The sequence below is a fragment of the Pangasianodon hypophthalmus genome, chromosome 9 (genome assembly GCF_027358585.1).
Source record: "Pangasianodon hypophthalmus isolate fPanHyp1 chromosome 9, fPanHyp1.pri, whole genome shotgun sequence".
NCBI lineage: Eukaryota > Metazoa > Chordata > Actinopteri > Siluriformes > Pangasiidae > Pangasianodon > Pangasianodon hypophthalmus.
Window position 1 is genome coordinate 11,650,733 of NC_069718.1, and position 21,737 is coordinate 11,672,469.

The 21,737-nt window shown below is 39.6% G+C and overlaps 3 protein-coding genes across 14 annotated transcripts in view; all 3 read left to right on the top strand.

The window, feature by feature from the left end:
- LOC113529575 (protocadherin gamma-A11) overlaps positions 1-21,737 on the top strand; it is a 101,792-nt gene that overhangs the window by 34,166 nt on the left and 45,889 nt on the right. The window contains exon 1 of one of the 12 annotated variants that reach the window (XM_053236851.1): positions 9,411-13,816. The exons of 9 other annotated variants lie outside the window; for them this stretch is intronic. In XM_053236851.1, the coding sequence (XP_053092826.1) occupies positions 11,378-13,816 (2,439 nt within the window). In that variant the 5' untranslated portion in view covers positions 9,411-11,377. Of the gene's footprint in view, positions 1-9,410; positions 13,817-15,116; positions 18,122-18,146; positions 21,721-21,737 lie in introns of those variants that run through there. 2 more of the 12 variants (XM_053236848.1, XM_053236847.1) reach the window with 2 other exon arrangements.
- LOC128318835 (putative protocadherin beta-18) lies at positions 792-4,091 on the top strand. Its single transcript, XM_053236863.1, has one exon. It carries the CDS (start codon positions 1,136-1,138, stop codon positions 3,626-3,628), a length of 2,493 nt encoding a protein of 830 aa, XP_053092838.1. The 5' UTR covers positions 792-1,135; the 3' UTR covers positions 3,629-4,091.
- On the top strand, positions 5,247-9,296 carry LOC117597913 (putative protocadherin beta-18). Its single transcript, XM_053236862.1, has one exon. It carries the CDS (start codon positions 6,706-6,708, stop codon positions 9,256-9,258), a length of 2,553 nt encoding a protein of 850 aa, XP_053092837.1. The 5' UTR covers positions 5,247-6,705; the 3' UTR covers positions 9,259-9,296.

The window sequence follows — 21,737 nt, forward strand, 5'->3', positions numbered from 1 at the left end:
TTATCACAGTAGAAAAACACAGCTAAAAAGTAAGAAACATTTTTTAATTTCTTGCAATAGCAGCTTTGCACAGGATTAAAAAATATCAATCTCTAAAATGGTATAAAAACTGTACACACACTAAAAATCTCTGCATACTTCCTAGTAGGCAAAGTATAGCTCTAAATTTCCCGGTGTGTCTGTTCCTTAAGATACTTAAAAAACACAATGTTTACTGCACATAATATCCATCAGTTCATCACTGAACCATAGCTGGTGTTTGTTTGATACATGCATCCATTATATCCCTTCACTCTTCCACTCTCCACTTACTGTATTTTAAGACTGCGCTACTTAACCTGAATGATGCTGTCCAAGGTTACTAACCCATATTTGCGAATTCTTGAAAATTATTAAGTTATGAAAATCTGTACATGATTTGAACTCAATTTGTGCTTATTTTCTTACCATAGTACATTTCCTGTATATATGCATCATAAACATTTTGAATATATCAGTCTTGACAATTTTATAATCTTATAAAAAAATACTTCCTACCTCAAGCTTTTTGGTGTCAAGGTCCAATGTGATGCAGACCACACCCCCTTGTATGACGTCAGAAGAATTACGTCATGTTATTTATATTAAGAAGTTTCACTGCAAGGGCTTAAGAGCATAAGATATGATTTCACTTATCAGCGCAAAAAAAAAAATTCTGCTTAGTTTAACTGTCTCAAATTACCTGATGTACCAATATACCCAACTTCACACTATGTTTACCTTTTTGGGGAATGCAACTAAAAGGACTACAAATATTAATTTTCTGTAGTACTCAATGACAAATCCTCTGAATGTGATATTTTATGATAGTAATACAGTAAAGTTGAGAGATTTTCAGCTCTGATCAGGTGCAATAATATTATAGTACTCTGAGTGACGCTGTTGGTCAGGGTGTGCAGTCTGTAAACCTCATTTTTGGATCCTCCCCTGTGTTCTGACTGCATACAGACCGGATTTCTCTTCACTTGGAGCTGTCTCTCGATTAAACAAACATCACTGCAGTACCACAGTTGAGCATTTTTGAAAATATTGTATTTGGTTTATTTTAGCCTGCGTTTAAAAGTCTTAATAGTGTCTAGTTTGGAGTGTTTATAAGATGGGTTTTCTTTGTTCCCTCGATGCCTGGATAAGAGGCTCTGCTGTCCGCGTTTCGACATGGCTGACAATGCTTCTGGTTGGATTTGCTTTTGTCATGGCCGTTGCGCACGGACAGGTCCGTTATTCTATTCCCGAGGAGATGAACAAGGGATCAGTGGTGGGGAATATCGTTCAGGATCTCGGTTTGGATGTAAAGAGACTGAAATCTGGTCGAGCGCGGATCTTTACGGAGGACAGTCGTGAGTACATCGGTCTGAATGTGGATAAAGGCACTCTGCTAGTGAGAGAGAGGATAGATAGAGAGGAGCTGTGCGCTCAAGTGTCTCCATGCTCTTTACATTTTCAGATCATTCTAGATAATCCAATGGAATTACATGCAATTGATGTGGAAATATTGGATATCAATGACCATGCCCCTGCTTTTGATAGAAAAGAATTTAGTATTGAAATAATAGAATCTGCAGCCCCTGGTTCGGTGTTTTCTTTAGACAGTGCGCATGATCCTGATGTTGGACTGAATACACTGCAGAGATACACCCTTAATCCCACGGAATGTTTTACTTTGAAAGAAATATCTTGGAGTGATGGTGTGAAATATGTTGAGATGGTGTTAAAAACACCTTTAGACAGAGAGCTTCAGGAAGAGCATCATTTAATTTTGACAGCATTTGATGGTGGCACTCCTCAGAAATCTGGAACAGTTAAGATAACCGTCACTGTACTTGATGTAAACGACAATTCTCCTGTGTTCAGTCAGCCAACATACCGAGTGTCTTTGTCAGAAAATTCTCCAAAGGATACTGTAGTAGTGACAGTCAGTGCTACTGACAAGGACGAAGGATCTAATGGAGAGATTACCTATTCATTTTCACAAAGCACCGGAAAAGAGGCCATGGGTCTTTTTATTATTAATTCCGACAGTGGAGAAATAAAAGTAAACAGTTCCTTGGACTTTGAAAAATCGAAACAATACGAACTGAATGTCAAGGCGATGGATAACGGCGGTCAAACTGATACCAGTAAAGTGCTGATTGATATTATTGATATTAATGATAATTCTCCTGTTATCAGTGTTATTTCATTTTCTAACCCGATTCCTGAAGATTCCGCCACTGACTCTGTTGTAGCGATGTTTAATATTAAAGACATAGACTCTGGAAAAAACGGTCAGATTAAATGCACAGTGAATTCAGATCTGCCGTTTCGCATCAAAGCCACATCCAATAATTTCTACACTTTAGTCACCGACCGGATTTTAGATCGTGAAAAGTTTTCTGAATACAATATAACGATCACAGCTACAGATGAAGGATCTCCATCTTTATCTACTAATAAAACCCTGAGGCTTAAAATATCTGATGTGAACGACAACGCCCCTGTTTTCCAGCGTCACTCATACACCGCTTATGTGATGGAAAATAATTCACCTGGAGTGTCTATATTTGCAGTGACAGCAACTGACAGAGACTCTGGCAATAATGCGCGAATTTCTTATGTTTTAGAAGATCTTTCTGTGAACGGACTTTCTGCTTCGTCTTATATTTCAGTTAACGCAGAGAGCGGAGAGATTGTTGCTATTCGATCTTTTGACTTCGAGCAAAGCAAAGAGTTCAATATTCGCGTAAAAGCGCAGGATGGAGGCAACCCGCCTCTCAGTAGCAACGTGAGTGTGAAAATCAGTATTCAGGACCAGAATGACAACGCGCCTCAGATCCTGTATCCAGTACAAACTGGTGGCTCTGTGGTGGCTGAAATGGTGCCTCGTTCAGCAGAAGTGGGCTATCTTGTGACTAAAGTGGTGGCTGTGGATGTGGACTCTGGCCAGAATGCCTGGCTCTCATATAAACTGCACAAAGCGACAGACAGGGCGCTGTTTGAAGTGGGCTTACAGAATGGAGAAATAAGAACTGTGCGCCAAGTCACTGATAAAGATGCTGTGAAACAGAAGCTCACTGTTGTAGTGGAGGACAACGGACAGCCCTCTCGTTCAGCTACAGTCAATGTTAACGTGGCGGTGGCGGACACTTTCCCTGAAGTGCTCTCCGAGTTCACTGACTTTACGCACGACAAGGAATACAACGACAACCTGACATTTTATCTCGTCCTGGCCTTGGCTGTAGTTTCTTTTCTCTTTATCGTGTCCATCATAGCTATACTGTCAGTCAAATGCTACAGATGGAGACGTGAGCGGATATTTTACAAATCCGGTGCCAATCTTCCAGTTATTCCGTATTATCCACCCCTTTACGCAGACGTAGGAGGAACAGGAACTTTACAGCATATGTACAATTATGAAGCTTACAGAACCACTGACTCTAGAAAGAGTGATCTGAAATACGCCAGACCTCCTACTGAGAGCATCATTAGTCTGGACGCCAGAGGAACACAGACTCTTACGCATGCGCAGAAGATGAAATCTTGTGAAGACTCTGATCAGGTGAGGGCTACAATAAAAACATGTCTACACGCAGAGATACGGGCAGCTTTCTGATATCTCAAATTTACATGCTTTTTTCATGTACAAAATACAATTTTGCTATCTCATATTACTGTCTTATAAGAAGGCTGCATATAATTTGTACTAGGATACGTCTTTGTTTGTACTTAATTTCGATAAAGACAATTTTGTGTTGCGTTTTAGTATTGTCAAAATTTACTCATTGTTTTTAGTGGTGACATCATGTAAACTACCTTCATGTGATTCGAGAGTGCGAGATCTGCTCTATGAAGCAACAGCAAATAATTATCAAACGAAATATTTATGTTTGTAAACAGTTCATTACCAATGCAGCAGTGCTACCATATACCTGAATTTGTCAGGGTGAAAGCCAAGTTTGTCGTCTCTAAAACCCTAACTGTTTAAAGGATGTATAATAAGGTTTAAAACGTTTCATATGTCCGATTTTGTCTCTTATTATTCATCATACTTTCAATTATAACTGTTAGAACCACTTGCTCTTCCAGGGTTTATGGATAGATGGATGGATGGATGGATCAATTTATTAATCACAGAGAGAAATTTGCAGATTACAGCAGAAATCCAAAAAGTAGACTGTGCAAGCAAGAGTATTCAAAATAATAAACATATTTAGTATAAATTGTAAAATATAGTATCATATATACAGTGAATATAGCCTTGCAGTATATGCAAGTTCTCTGAGTGAACGTGAAAATGGCAGTGCAATACTGAAATATTAACCCCAGGGAAGATGAAGGATTACTGTAAAGTATTGTGTGTTACAATGCAAAACAGGACGTATGGAATAGCAAAATATCTGTGATCAACCAAGCATCCACAGCTGTACAGTGCAGTAATATTATCAGTAGTCTCAATGAAGTAGCAGAATGCACTTCAGTGCAAAATGTAGCATATGTACAATGACCATATTCTGGGAATGGGCTCTAATACACCATAATGTCCAGTGAAGAATTGTTGTCCAGGGTGATTGCTGATGGTAAAAACGACCTTTTGTACTATTACTTGCTATAGTGAAGCTAAATGAATCTTTTACTGAAGGTGCCCTGCTGTTTGACCAATAGGGCGTGGCGAGGATGTGATACATTGTCCAGGATAGGTAATAGTTTGGTTAGTGTCCTCTTTCCACAACCACCTCAAAATTGTCCAGGGAGCATCACTGGACAGAGCCAGCCTTCAGTATACTGAGCTTCCTTTCTTCCCCCGGCTCTACACCACTTTGTTTTTTACCGTTTAATCTGTCTTTTTTTTGTTTTAAGAAATGTCATTGCAAGTGATCTGCGTATTGTTAAAACTTTACATGCTTGTGTAGTTCGGTATACTGGACTCATAGTGCCGCTGTTTGACGTGTCCGATTTTGTCTCTTAATATTCATCATACTTTGAATTATAACTGTTAGAACCACTTGCTCTTCCAGGGTTTATCTATCTATCTATCTATCTATAATATATAGATAGATAGATAGATAGACAGATAGACAGACAGATAGATAGATGGATAGATAGATCATTTTATTAATCACAGAGAGAAATTTGCAGATTACAGCAGAAATCCAAAAAGTAGACTGTGCAAGCAAGAATATTCAAAATAGTAAACATATTTATTATAAATTGTAAAATATAGTATCATATATAAAGTGAATATAGGCTTACAGTATATGCACAAGTTCTCTGAGCGAATGTGAAAATGGCAGTGCAATACTGAAATATTAACCCCAGGGAAGATGAAGGATTACTGTAAAGTATTGTGTGTTACAATGCAAAACAGGACGTATGGAATAGCAAAATATCTGTGATCAACCAAGCATCCACAGCTGTACAGTGCAGTAATATTATCAGTAACCTCAGTGAAGTAGCAGAATGCACTTCAGTGCAAAATGTAGCATATGAACAATGACCTTATTCTAGGAATGGGCTCTAACACATTGTAATGTCCAGTGAAGAATTGTTGTCCAGGGTGATTGCTGATGGTAAAAACAAACTTTTGTACTATTACTTGCTATAGTGAAGCTAAATGAATCTTTTACTGAAGGTGCCCTGCTGTTTGACCAATAGGGCGTGGCGAGGATGTGATACATTGTCCAGGATAGGTAATAGTTTGGTTAGTGTCCTCCTTTCCACAACCACCTCAAAATTGTCCAGGGAGCATCACTGGACAGAGCCAGCCTTCAGTATACTGAGCTTCCTTGCTTCCCTGGCTCTAATGCAGACGCCCAGCATATTGCCTCAAAGAAAAAAGCACATGCAACAACAGACTGGTAAAAGATCTCCAACATCTTGCTGCAAGTATTAAAGGACCGGAGCTTCTTTATAAAAAACAGTATACTAATCCCCTTACTGTACACATCATCAGTGTTACCCTTTCAGTCCAGCCTGTTGTCACGGTGAAGACCAAGGTACTTGTAGGTGTCAACCAGCTCAACATAGTAAAAGTTTTTTATGTTCTTAAAGAGATTTTACTTGGAAACCTTTCTATCAGGGTAACAATGGGTTGTTTGCCATAGCACATTTATGGGTTTTGGCAGAGGAACAAACCAAAGAATATTACTAATTTGAACTTTCCTAAACATGTAGGCAGCTTAATGGTGTTTAGAAACCTCTATGCATAATGTGTTTAAGCATTTTCAAAATGGAAAATACTGTTTTTGTTTGGATACATTTTTATACATTGTTCAGAAGGATTTTCTGGTGCTTTTATTATACCTTTATATCTGGGGTATTTTGTTTGGAAATACATTTTTCTCTTTTTTCACAAACACTACCAGCCAATGACATAATTGTCATGAATTCACAATTTTAATTATCTATCTACCTATCTATCTATCTATCTATCTATGGATATCTGGCTTTTATTATCAAGTGTAATATTTCTTTCGTACCCTGAGTGACGCTGTTGGTTAGGATGTGCAGTTTTTAAATGCTTGCATTTAGATCCTCCCCTGTATTCTGATTTCGTGCAGAGGGGAAATGCTCTTCAGTTGGTTCTGTCTTTCGACACAACAACGATTAATGAAGTATTGCCTTTCAGTAATACTGGGTCTTTAAGACGCATTTAATTTTTGTGCCTCGTGTGTAGCTTACAGTGTTTATAAGATGGGTTTTCTTTGTTCCCTCGATGCCTGGATAAGAGGCTCTGCTGTCCGCGTTTCGACATGGCTGACAATGCTTCTGGTTGGATTTGCTTTTGTCATGGCCGTTGCGCACGGACAGGTCCGTTATTCTATTCCCGAGGAGATGAACAAGGGATCAGTGGTGGGAAATATCGTTCAGGATCTCGGTTTGGATGTAAAGAGACTGAAATCTGGTCGAGCGCGGATCTTTACGGAGGACAGTCGTGAGTACATCGGTCTGAATGTGGATAAAGGCACTCTGCTAGTGAGAGAGAGGATAGATAGAGAGGAGCTGTGCGCTCAAGTGTCTCCATGCTCTTTACATTTTCAGATCATTCTAGATAATCCAGTGGAGCTGCATCGAATTGATGTGGAAATAGCGGATATCAATGATCATGCCCCTGCTTTTGATAGAAAAGAAATAAATATTGAAATCCCGGAATCTGCTTCTCTCGAGTCACTCTTTTCTTTAGACAGTGCGCATGATCCTGATGTTGGACTGAATACACTGCAGAGATACACCCTTAATCCCACTGATCATTTCACTTTAAAAGAATTATCTCGTGGCGATGGCAGCAAATATGTTGAGATGGTGTTAAAAACAGCTTTAGACAGAGAGCTTCAGGAAGAGCATCATTTAATTTTGACAGCATTTGATGGTGGCACTCCTCAGAAATCTGGAACAGTTAAGATAACCGTCACTGTACTTGATGTAAACGACAATTCTCCTGTGTTCAGTCAGCCAACATACCGAGTGTCTTTGTCAGAAAATATTCTGAAGGATAGTTTAGTAGTGACAGTCAGTGCTACTGACAAGGACAAAGGTTCCAATGGCGAGGTCACCTATTCATTTTCACAAAGCACCGGGAAAGATGCCATGGATTTGTTTACCATTAATTCGGGCACTGGGGAAATAAAGGTTAAATCGTCCCTAGATTTTGAAAAGTCTAAGCACCATGAACTGGATATAAAGGCGATGGACAAGAGCGGGCTAACAGGTACTGGTAAAGTGCTTGTTGAAATCACAGATGTTAATGATAATTCCCCTGTAATCAGTGTTATCTCATTTTCCAGCCCGATTCCTGAAGATTCCGCCACTGACTCTGTTGTAGCGATGTTTAATATTAAAGACATAGACTCTGGAAAAAACGGTCAGATTAAATGCACAGTGAATTCAGATCTGCCGTTTCGCATCAAAGCCACATCCAATAATTTCTACACTTTAGTCACCGACCGGATTTTAGATCGTGAAAAGTTTTCTGAATACAATATAACGATCACAGCTACAGATGAAGGATCTCCGTCTTTATCTGCTAGTAAAACCCTGAGGCTTAAAATATCTGATGTGAACGACAACGCCCCTGTTTTCCAGCGTCACTCATACACCGCTTATGTGATGGAAAATAATTCACCTGGAGTGTCTATATTTGCAGTGACAGCAACTGACAGAGACTCTGGCAATAATGCCCGTATTTCTTATTTTTTAGAAGATCTTTCTGTGAACGGACTTTCTGCTTCGTCTTATATTTCAGTTAACGCAGAGAGCGGAGAGATTGTTGCTATTCGATCTTTTGACTTCGAGCAAAGCAAAGAGTTCAATATTCGCGTAAAAGCGCAGGATGGAGGCAACCCGCCTCTCAGTAGCAACGTGAGTGTGAAAATCAGTATTCAGGACCAGAATGACAACGCGCCTCAGATCCTGTATCCAGTACAAACTGGTGGCTCTGTGGTGGCTGAAATGGTGCCTCGTTCAGCAGAAGTGGGCTATCTTGTGACTAAAGTGGTGGCTGTGGATGTGGACTCTGGCCAGAATGCCTGGCTCTCATATAAACTGCACAAAGCGACAGACAGGGCGCTGTTTGAAGTGGGCTTACAGAATGGAGAAATAAGAACTGTGCGCCAAGTCACTGATAAAGATGCTGTGAAACAGAAGCTCACTGTTGTAGTGGAGGACAACGGACAGCCCTCTCGTTCAGCTACAGTCAATGTTAACGTGGCGGTGGCGGACACTTTCCCTGAAGTGCTCTCCGAGTTCACTGACTTTACGCACGACAAGGAATACAACGACAACCTGACATTTTATCTCGTCCTGGCATTGGCTGTAGTTTCTTTTCTCTTTATCGTGTCCATCATAGCTATACTGTCAGTCAAATGCTACAGATGGAGACGTGAGAGACTGTTTTACAAATCCGGTGCCAATCTGCCAGTGATTCCGTATTATCCACCCCTTTACGCAGACGTAGGAGGAACAGGAACTTTACAGCATATGTACAATTATGAAGCTTACAGAACGACTGACTCTAGAAAGAGTGATCTGAAATACGCCAGACCTCCTACTGAGAGCATCATTAGTCTGGACACCAGTGGAGCACAAACACTTGCGCACGCGCAAAGGGAGAAAGTTGGTGATCACTATGATCAGGTGAGAGCTACTGCTGAAACAGATGTACACGTGACATATTTCTCACTGTTTACGTGTTTTCCTGTTTCATCTTTCAGTAGTTCAATCTCATTCATGTTACTATTCAAAAAATGACCTGAATTTTTTTTTTTATTTTTTATTTTTTTTTTTTTAATGAGCCTATTCCCGTCCGTATGTATGTATGTATGTATGTATGTGTGTGTGTGTGTGCGTGTGTGTGTGTGTGCGTGTGTGTGTGTGTGTGTGTTTGTGTGTGTGTTGGAGGGGGTAATGGAAGTAGAGTATGTGCCTAATGCGCAGTCCCTGGGCAGCGATGACTGTTAGTTTTATTTGTGCATTTACTTTTACGCCATTTGTGAGACGCCTTTATCCAGAGCGACTTTCATTTATACACCTGCGCAGTTGAGGGTTGAGTGGTTGTTGAGCAGAAAGATATGTTTGTCATAATCTTCGAGATTTGCAATAGGTAATTGAAAATTCTGAAGAAGAAGTCAGAAATAGGGCTACATTCACATCTCGACAGATTTTTAATTTCCAGCTTGTATAAGCTTTCTTGCCATTAAAAAAGCAAAATATCTAACGCATTGCATTTCTGCAATCCTCAAGGTGTTGACTATTTTCATGTAAAGAAAAGGCATTTATATTATATTTTACATAAGCATGGGTTATCGTTTTTTCAAGACCTACAGAGTGCAATTTTTGATGACATATTTGACCATTTCAGACAGCTTGTTTGGAAATGTGGAACATATTTTCATTGGTTTAGGCAATTTCTTTTAATGCAATGACAAATTTAAAACGTTATTTATTTTTCTACCACGGTTCGGTTGAATCCTAGAATCTGATTGGTCAGGATAGGTAGTTCCGCCTGTAAGATGAAAGATAGGTTAATATTAAGACTAATAATAAACGGATTTTAAAAACGGGATGTTGTTTAACACAATAATTCTTGTAATTAATGTTGATGTGGTGCTGGATTTTTTTTCTGCTGGTTTTTGTCTGTTTCTTTGTTTTTGTTTGTTTGTTTGGTTGGTTGTTTTTTTATCACATTTTTGGGCCCTCGACTTCCAGTGAAGGGAATTCTTAAAGCTACAGCAAACAAAGCCATTCTAGACGATGGTGTTCTTCCAATTTTTTTGCAACAGATTGGACAAGGCCCACATATGGGTATGATGGTCAGGTGTCTACATATTTTTGGGCATATAGTGTATCAGTAAAATAAGTTTTAATAACATGACTTGAAAAAATCTTCACCAAAGTCATCAGCAACAAATTCATGCATCCATTAGGCTATTTTCCTTAACTTTTCCTCCCTCATCTTATTCTATTTTAAGACTGTCCCTGTTAACATCAACCATGCTTTCCCACATTACCAAACATCTTGTAAGCTAGAAACTTCTGTACATGATTTGAACTAACTGGATACTTATTTGGTTACAGTAGTATGTCTTCTGTATGTACAGCATGATCCATAAATATGTTCAATATATTATTCATGACAGTACTAGAACTTTATGGGAGCGAAAAAAACCAAACCATATGTCATTTTTCCTACCTCAAGCTTTTTGAGATTAACTTTCATTTTTGATGCTGACCACACCCCCTTATATGATGTCACATGAATTAAGTCTTGTGACTTCTATCATGCGGCTTTACTTCATGGGCTTGAGCATATACAGTAAACTTGGACTTTCACTTATCAGTCCAGAAAACAAATGCTACTAAGGTAAACTGTCCGAATTTACCTGCTGTCTCAATATACCTGAATTCACACTATGTTGTCTGTGAGGTGGAATATAACTGCATAAGACTAGAAATATTCATTTCGAGTCTCAGTCAGTGACAGTGCAAATCTACAAACAATGCAAACATTGTATTTTATAACCATAACCATAACAACAACAACAACAATGATAATAATAATAAGAAGAAGAAGAAGAAGAAGAATAATAATTAACATCGTTCAGTCCAACAGTTTTTTGCTCTGATCAGGTGCAATAATAATAAAGTACTCTGAGTGACGCTGTTGGTCAGGGTGTGCAGTCTGTAAACCTCATTTTTGGATCCTCCCCTGTGTTCTGACTGCATACAGACCGGATTTCTCTTCACTTGGAGCTGTCTCTCGATTAAACAAACATCACTGCAGTACCACCATTTTTGAAAATATTGTATTTGGTTTATTTTAGCCTGCGTTTAAAAGTCTTAATAGTGTCTAGTTTGGAGTGTTTATAAGATGGGTTTTCTTTGTTCTCTCGATGCCCGGATAAGAGGCTCTGCTGTCCGCGTTTCGACATGGCTGACAATGCTTCTGGTTGGATTTGCTTTTGTCATGGCCGTTGCGCACGGACAGGTCCGTTATTCTATTCCTGAGGAGATGAACAAGGGATCAGTGGTGGGGAATATCGTTCAGGATCTCGGTTTGGATGTAAAGAGACTGAAATCTGGTCGAGCGCGGATCTTTACGGAGGACAGTCGTGAGTACATCGGTCTGAATGTGGATAAAGGCACTCTGCTAGTGAGAGAGAGGATAGATAGAGAGGAGCTGTGCGCTCAAGTGTCTCCATGCTCTTTACATTTTCAGATTATTCTAGATAATCCAATGGAGCTGCATCGAATTGATGTAGAAATATTAGATTTCAATGATCATGCACCTGCTTTTGATAGAAAAGAAGTCAGTATTGAAATAAGGGAATCCGTTGCCTCAGGTTCACGATTTTCTTTAGACAGTGCGCATGATCCTGATGTTGGACTGAATACGCTGCAGAGGTACACCCTTAATCCCACTGATCATTTCACACTGAAAGAATTATCACGTAATGATGGCAGCAAATATGTTGAGATGGTGTTAAAAACAGCTTTAGACAGAGAGCTTCAGGAAGAGCATCATTTAATTTTGACAGCATTTGATGGTGGCACTCCTCAGAAATCTGGAACAGTTAAGATAACTGTCACTGTACTTGATGTAAACGACAATTCTCCTGTGTTCAGTCAGCCAACATACCGAGTGTCTTTGTCTGAAAATTCTCCAAAGGATACTGTAGTAGTGAGAGTCAGTGCTACTGACAAAGACAAAGGTTCTAATAGTGAGATTACCTATTCATTTTCACAAAGCACCGGAAAAGAAGCCATAGAATTGTTTAATATTGATTCAGACACTGGGGAAATAAAGGTTAAAGGTGTCCTAGATTTTGAAAAATCTAAACAGTATGAATTAAACATGGAAGCAATAGATGAAGGTGGACTAACTGATACCAGTAAAGTGCTGATTGATATTACTGATATTAATGATAATTCTCCTGTAATCAGTGTTATCTCATTTTCTAACCTGATTCCCGAAGATTCCGCCACTGACTCTGTTGTAGCGATGTTTAATATTAAAGACATAGACTCTGGAAAAAACGGTCAGATTAAATGCACAGTGAATTCAGATCTGCCGTTTCGCATCAAAGCCACATCCAATAATTTCTACACTTTAGTCACTGACCGGATTTTAGATCGTGAAAAGTTTTCTGAATACAATATAACGATCACAGCTACAGATGAAGGATCTCCGTCTTTATCTACTAATAAAACCCTGAGGCTTAAAATATCTGATGTGAACGACAACGCCCCTGTTTTCCAGCGTCACTCATACACCGCTTATGTGATGGAAAATAATTCACCTGGAGTGTCTATATTTGCAGTGACAGCAACTGACAGAGACTCTGGCAATAATGCGCGCATTTCTTATTTTTTAGAAGATCTTTCTGTGAACGGACTTTCTGCTTCGTCTTATATTTCAGTTAACGCAGAGAGCGGAGAGATTGTTGCTATTCGATCTTTTGACTTCGAGCAAAGCAAAGAGTTCAATATTCGCGTAAAAGCGCAGGATGGAGGCAACCCGCCTCTCAGTAGCAACGTGAGTGTGAAAATCAGTATTCAGGACCAGAATGACAACGCGCCTCAGATCCTGTATCCAGTACAAACTGGTGGCTCTGTGGTGGCTGAAATGGTGCCTCGTTCAGCAGAAGTGGGCTATCTTGTGACTAAAGTGGTGGCTGTGGATGTGGACTCTGGCCAGAATGCCTGGCTCTCATATAAACTGCACAAAGCGACAGACAGGGCGCTGTTTGAAGTGGGCTTACAGAATGGAGAAATAAGAACTGTGCGCCAAGTCACTGATAAAGATGCTGTGAAACAGAAGCTCACTGTTGTAGTGGAGGACAACGGACAGCCCTCTCGTTCAGCTACAGTCAATGTTAACGTGGCGGTGGCGGACACTTTCCCTGAAGTGCTCTCCGAGTTCACTGACTTTACGCACGACAAAGAATACAACGACAACCTGACATTTTATCTCGTCCTGGCATTGGCTGTAGTTTCTTTTCTCTTTATCGTGTCCATCATAGCTATACTGTCAGTGAAATGCTACAGATGGAGACGTGAGAGACTGTTTTACAAATCCGGTGCCAATCTGCCAGTGATTCCGTATTATCCACCCCTTTACGCAGACGTAGGAGGAACAGGAACTTTACAGCATATGTACAATTATGAAGCTTACAGAACGACTGACTCTAGAAAGAGTGATCTGAAATACGCCAGACCTCCTACTGAGAGCATCATTAGTCTGGACGCTAGTGGAACACAGACTCTTACGCATGCGCAGAAGATGAAATCTTGTGACGACTCTGATCAGGTGAGAGCTACACCTGAAATAACTTTACGCCTGACCTTTTTCTCACTGTTTACTTGATTTTAAATTCATCTTCCAGTGGTACAATCACATTACTTTTACTATTATCTAAACATTCTCCACTTATTAGGAGAAATTATTATATTCCATGCCATATGCTGTGTTTATGTACGGCGATTTGACTAATACCCAGTCCATGGCTAGAGTAACTCTTTTTGTTTTGTTTTTTTTTTCTGCACAAATTGGTATCAATATAAACAATAGTTTTATATATTCTTAAATATTTAATTTAATTTGATTTGTCTTCTGGTTAGAAAAATCTGTACTTGAAAGGTCTGAATAAAAATTCAGGAAAAGTAAGTGTTAATTCACATATATTTTAACAGCTTGAATTTCCACCTTAGCTTTTTGTCATTATCAAATCCACCATGTAATATGTATCTTAAATCTTTAAAGTGTTGGCTGTATACATATGAAGAAAAATGTTTCGATCATATTAGCATGGGTTAACATTTTTTTCAAGACTGACACAATACCATTTTTAATGAAATTGTTAATCGTTTGGCACAGTAGGTTTGGAAATGTCGAACACACCATTTCATTGTGGTTTTGCCTTTCATTTCATCATCAGTGGCACTTTAAAAACCATTATTTTTGTATCATACTTATTCTTTATCAATAATTCAAGATTTAATAACAAGACTTGAAAAATTCTTCACCTGAGGCATCAGCAAATTCTGTTATTGTATTAAGAACGTAGTCTAACATTTAATTCAGTTTAATGTGCTGAACTAAGTAACATTCTATAAATGACATTTACCAAAAGAAATTTTGTTTCACTGATCTTGAATATTTTCCAAATTCATAACCAATCTTTTGTAAAAATGTAGTAAAATAAGTAAGTAATTATCACAGTAGAAAAATACGACTAAAAAATAAGAAACATTTTTCAATTTCTTGCAGTAGCAGCTTTGCAGAGGATTAAAAAATATCAATCTCTATAATGCTATAAAAACTGTACACACACTAAAAATCTCTGCATACTTAGTAGTAGGTATAGCTCTAAATTTCCCAGGGTGCCTTGTTCCCCTGTTCATTAAGATACTTAGAAAACATAATGTTTACTGCACATAATATCCATCAGTTCATCACTGAACCATAGCTCGTGTTTGTTTGATACATGCATCCATTATATCCCTTCACTCTTCCACTCTCCACTTACTGTATTTTAAGACTGCGCTACTTAACCTGAATGATGCTGTCCAAGGTACTTCCTACCTCAAGCTTTTTGGTGTCAAGGTCCAATGTGATGCAGACCACACCCCCTTGTATGACGTCAGAAGAATTACGTCATGTTATTTATATTAAGAAGTTTCACTGCAAGGGCTTAAGAGCATAAGATATGATTTCACTTATCAGCGCAAAAAAAAAAATTCTGCTTAGTTTAACTGTCTCAAATTACCTGATGTACCAATATACCGCACTTCACACTATGTTTTCCTTTTTGGGGAATGCAACTAAAAGGACTACAAATATTAATTTTCTGTAGTACTCAATGACAAATCCTCTGAATGTGATATTTAATGATAGTAATACAATAAAGTTGAGAGATTTTCAGCTCTGATCAGGTGCAATAATATTATAGTACTCTGAGTGACGCTGTTGGTCAGGGTGTGCAGTCTGTAAACCTCATTTTTGGATTCTCCCCTGTGTTCTGACTGCATACAGACCGGATTTCTCTTCACTTGGAGCTGTCTCTCGATTAAACAAACATCACTGCAGTACCACCATTTTTGAAAATATTGTATTTGGTTTATTTTAGCCTGCGTTTAAAAGTCTTAATAGTGTCTAGTTTGGAGTGTTTATAAGATGGGTTTTCTTTGTTCTCTCGATGCCCGGATAAGAGGCTCTGCTGTCCGCGTTTCGACATGGCTGACAATGCTTCTGGTTGGATTTGCTTTTGTCATGGCCGTTGCGCACGGACAGGTCCGTTATTCTATTCCCGAGGAGATGAACAAGGGATCAGTGGTGGGGAATATCGTTCAGGATCTCGGTTTGGATGTAAAGAGACTGAAATCTGGTCGAGCGCGGATCTTTACGGAGGACAGTCGTGAGTACATCGGTCTGAATGTGGATAAAGGCACTCTGCTAGTGAGAGAGAGGATAGATAGAGAGGAGCTGTGCGCTCAAGTGTCTCCATGCTCTTTACATTTTCAGATTATTCTAGATAATCCAATGGAGCTGCATCGAATTGATGTAGAAATAATGGACATAAATGATCATGCTCCTGCTTTTGACAAAAAACAAATGAGTATTGAAATAATGGAATCTGTTTCCCCAGGCGCGCGCTTTTCTTTACAAAATGCGCATGATCCTGATGTTGGACTGAATACACTGCAGAGATACACCCTTAATCCCACTGATCATTTCACTTTAAAAGAATTAACTCTTATCGACGGAACCAAATATGTTGAGATGGTGTTAAAAACACCTTTAGACAGAGAGCATCAGGAAGAGCATCATTTAATTTTGACTGCATTTGATGGTGGCACTCCTCAGAAATCTGGAACAGTTAAGATAACCGTCACTGTACTTGATGTAAACGACAATTCTCCTGTGTTCAGTCAGCCAATATACCGAGCGTCTTTGTCAGAAAATATTCTGAAGGATAGTTTAGTAGTGAGAGTCAGTGCTACTGACAAGGACAAAGGTTCCAATGGCGAGGTCACCTATTCATTTTCACAAAGCACCGGGAAAGAGGCCATGGAGATATTTAATATTGATTCGGACACTGGGGAAATAAAAGTAAGAGGTCTCTTAGATTTTGAAAAATCCAAACAGTACGAACTGAATGTCGAGGCGGTTGATAAAGGTGGACAAACTGATACCTGTAAATTGTTCATTGAAATCACAGATGTTAATGATAATTCTCCTGTTATCAGTGTTATCTCATTTTCTAACCCGATTCCTGAAGATTCCGCCACTGACTCGGCTGTAGCGATGTTTAATATTAAAGACATAGACTCTGGAAAAAACGGTCAGATTAAATGCACAGTGAATTCAGATCTGCCGTTTCGCATCAAAGCCACATCCAATAATTTCTACACTTTAATCACAGACCGGAATTTAGATCGTGAAAAGTTTTCTGAATACAATATAACGATCACAGCTACAGATGAAGGATCTCCATCTTTATCTACTAATAAAACCCTGAGGCTTAAAATATCTGATGTGAACGACAACGCCCCTGTTTTCCAGCGTCACTCATACACCGCTTATGTGATGGAAAATAATTCACCTGGAGTGTCTATATTTGCAGTGACAGCAACTGACAGAGACTCTGGCAATAATGCGCGTATTTCTTATTTTTTAGAAGATCTTTCTGTGAACGGACTTTCTGCTTCGTCTTATATTTCAGTTAACGCAGAGAGCGGAGAGATTGTTGCTATTCGATCTTTTGACTTCGAGCAAAGCAAAGAGTTCAATATTCGCGTAAAAGCGCAGGATGGAGGCAACCCGCCTCTCAGTAGCAACGTGAGTGTGAAAATCAGTATTCAGGACCAGAATGACAACGCGCCTCAGATCCTGTATCCAGTACAAACTGGTGGCTCTGTGGTGGCTGAAATGGTGCCTCGTTCAGCAGAAGTGGGCTATCTTGTGACTAAAGTGGTGGCTGTGGATGTGGACTCTGGCCAGAATGCCTGGCTCTCATATAAACTGCACAAAGCGACAGACAGGGCGCTGTTTGAAGTGGGCTTACAGAATGGAGAAATAAGAACTGTGCGCCAAGTCACTGATAAAGATGCTGTGAAACAGAAGCTCACTGTTGTAGTGGAGGACAACGGACAGCCCTCTCGTTCAGCTACAGTCAATGTTAACGTGGCGGTGGCGGACACTTTCCCTGAAGTGCTCTCCGAGTTCACTGACTTTACGCACGACAAGGAATACAACGACAACCTGACATTTTATCTCGTCCTGGCCTTAGCTATAGTTTCTTTTCTCTTTATCGTGTCCATCATAGCTATACTGTCAGTCAAATGCTACAGATGGAGACGTGAGAGACTGTTTTACAAATCCGGTGCTAATCTGCCAGTGATTCCGTATTATCCACCCCTTTACGCAGACGTAGGAGGAACAGGAACTTTACAGCATATGTACAATTATGAAGCTTACAGAACCACTGACTCTAGAAGAAGTGATCTGAAATACTCCAGACCTCCTACTGAGAGCATCATTAGTCTGGACGCCAGTGGAACACAGACAATCGCGCATGCGCAGAAACAGAAAACTTGTGCCGAATTCGATCAGGTGAGAGCTACTAGTAGCAACATATGTATACGACGTCATAAGCAGTGTTTCTGATACTTGCATTTTTAAATACAAAATACTCTTTTAAGTTTCTTATATGATGGTCGTACAAAAAAGTGCAGCTTTTTATTTTGTATCGAAATGCTTGTGTATTTTCTATTTTAGTTTTTTATGTGCAAAAAAAATCTATGCTTGCTAATGTCGTGTAAACGAATGCTCGTGCAATTCTATATGTGTAGTTAAGGCGACAACATTGGAGCTTCAGTAACTTTCTTCAGAGTTCACTACTCGTCCAACTCAGCACCTTCTGTTCCTTAGCAGTTCATTACTGCAGCAGTCTATTAAAACACATGGACTCATCAGTGAACAAAAGGAGAAGTAGAAATATGTTGACTGACATGTTTCTGTCCAATATGTTTGAAATCCATGACTTAGGTAATGTTAAAAGTCTTTTTATAGATTTTATATAATTAAATTACTTTATATAATTTATCATACAGAATGGCACTAACAGGTCTCTTTAAAAGATGTCTTTGCCTTTCAAAATAAAAAAAATACTGTTTATTTTTTAATGCATTTCCAGCTGCAGTACTTTGAAGTATTGTTCTTACTTTTACATGTTGGGTAAGTTGTATCAAAATATATTTTGCTCTGTTTGGTCAATCCATGCAATCAGGTGCGAAAAAAGCGAACCGAGTTCACAATTTTAAGTATTTTTACATTACTGCAAAAAGATTGCCGTCTGTCTGCCTATTTTTCTGTCTGTCTGTCTGTCTGTCTGTCTGTCTGCGTGTCGGTCTTTCACTCTGTGTCTGTCTGTCTCTCTTTTTGTCTTTATGCCTATCTGTCTGTCTGGCTCTCTGTCTTCCTCTTTGTCTTTCTCTCTGTCTGTCCGTCTTTCGCTGGCTTTCTTTACCAGTTGTAGTATTTCTCTGATGCTCTGAGTGACGCTGTTGGTCAGGGTTACAGCTTTTAAATACTCACTCTTAGATCCTCCCCTGTATTGACTCCATTCTGCTTGGCGTTGTCTTCACTTGAGACTTTCTTTGTATTAAACAACCATTACGGATGTACTGCCATTCAGCTCATTTGGAGATTGTTTTTTCAGTTAAGACGCTTTGAAGGTTTTTGAATCGTGTGTAGCCTACAGTGTTTATAAGATGGGCTGTTTTTGTTCCCTCGATGCCTGGATAAGAGGCTCTGCTGTCCGCGTTTCGACATGGCTGACAATGCTTCTGGTTGGATTTGCTTTTGTCATGGCCGTTGCGCACGGACAGGTCCGTTATTCTATTCCCGAGGAGATGAACAAGGGATCAGTGGTGGGGAATATCGTTCAGGATCTCGGTTTGGATGTAAAGAGACTGAAATCTGGTCGAGCGCGGATCTTTACGGAGGACAGTCGTGAGTACATCGGTCTGAATGTGGATAAAGGCACTCTGCTAGTGAGAGAGAGGATAGATAGAGAGGAGCTGTGCGCTCAAGTGTCTCCATGCTCTTTACATTTTCAGATCATTCTAGATAATCCAATGGAGTTACATAGAATTGATCTAGAAATATTGGATATCAATGATCATGCACCTTCTTTCGAAAGAAAAGAAATCATTCTTGAAATCCCGGAATCTGCTGCCCCTGGTTCACGATTTTCTTTAGACAGTGCGCATGATCCTGATGTTGGACTGAATACACTGCAGAGATACACCCTTAATCCCACTGATCATTTCACTTTAAAAGAATTATCTCGTAGCGACGGTACCAAATATTTTGAGTTATTTTTAAAATTACCTTTAGACAGAGAGCATCAGGAAGAGCATCATTTAATTTTGACTGCATTTGATGGTGGCACTCCTCAGAAATCTGGAACAGTTAAGATAACTGTCACTGTACTTGATGTAAACGACAATTCTCCTGTGTTCAGTCAGCCAACATACCGAGTGTCTTTGTCAGAAAATGCCCAAAAAGATAGCTTAGTAGTGAGAGTCAGTGCTACTGACAAGGACGAAGGATCCAATGGAGAGATTACCTATTCATTTTCACAAAGCACCGGAAAAGAGGCCATGGATTTGTTCACTATTGATTCAGACACTGGGGAGATAAAAGTGAAAGGTTTCTTAGATTTTGAAAAGTGCAAGCAGTACGAATTGAATGTAGAGGTGATTGATAAGGGCGGATTAATTGATACCAGTAAAGTGATAATTGAAATCACAGATGTTAATGATAATTCTCCTGTAATCAGTGTTATTTCATTTTCTAACCCGATTACTGAAGATTCCGCCCCTGACTCTGTTGTAGCGATGTTTAATATTAAAGACATAGACTCTGGAAAAAACGGTCAGATTAAATGCACAGTGAATTCAGATCTGCCGTTTCGCATCAAAGCCACATCCAATAATTTCTACACTTTAGTCACTGACCGGATTTTAGATCGTGAAAAGTTTTCTGAACACAATATAACGATCACAGCTACAGATGAAGGATCTCCATCTTTATCTACTAATAAAACCCTGAGGCTTAAAATATCTGATGTGAACGACAACGCCCCTGTTTTCCAGCGTCACTCATACACCGCTTATGTGATGGAAAATAATTCACCTGGAGTGTCTATATTTGCAGTGACAGCAACTGACAGAGACTCTGGCAATAATGCGCGAATTTCTTATTTTTTAGAAGATCTTTCTGTGAACGGACTTTCTGCTTCGTCTTATATTTCAGTTAACGCAGAGAGCGGAGAGATTGTTGCTATTCGATCTTTTGACTTCGAGCAAAGCAAAGAGTTCAATATTCGCGTAAAAGCGCAGGATGGAGGCAACCCGCCTCTCAGTAGCAACGTGAGTGTGAAAATCAGTATTCAGGACCAGAATGACAACGCGCCTCAGATCCTGTATCCAGTACAAACTGGTGGCTCTGTGGTGGCTGAAATGGTGCCTCGTTCAGCAGAAGTGGGCTATCTTGTGACTAAAGTGGTGGCTGTGGATGTGGACTCTGGCCAGAATGCCTGGCTCTCATATAAACTGCACAAAGCGACAGACAGGGCGCTGTTTGAAGTGGGCTTACAGAATGGAGAAATAAGAACTGTGCGCGAAGTCACTGATAAAGATGCTGTGAAACAGAAGCTCACTGTTGTAGTGGAGGACAACGGACAGCCCTCTCGTTCAGCTACAGTCAATGTTAACGTGGCGGTGGCGGACACTTTCCCTGAAGTGCTCTCCGAGTTCACTGACTTTACGCACGACAAGGAATACAACGACAACCTGACATTTTATCTCGTCCTGGCCTTGGCTGTAGTTTCTTTACTCTTTATCGTGTCCATCATAGCTATACTGTCAGTCAAATGCTACAGATGGAGACGTGAGAGACTGTTTTACAAATCCGGTGCCAGTCTGCCAGTGATTCCGTATTATCCACCCCTTTACGCAGACGTAGGAGGAACAGGAACTTTACAGCATATGTACAATTATGAAGCTTACAGAACCACTGACTCTAGAAAGAGTGATGTGAAATACGCCAGACCTCCTACTGAGAGCATCATTAGTCTGGACGCCAGAGGAACACAGACTCTTACGCATGCGCAGAAGATGAAATCTTGTGAAGACTCTGATCAGGTGAGGGCTACAATAAA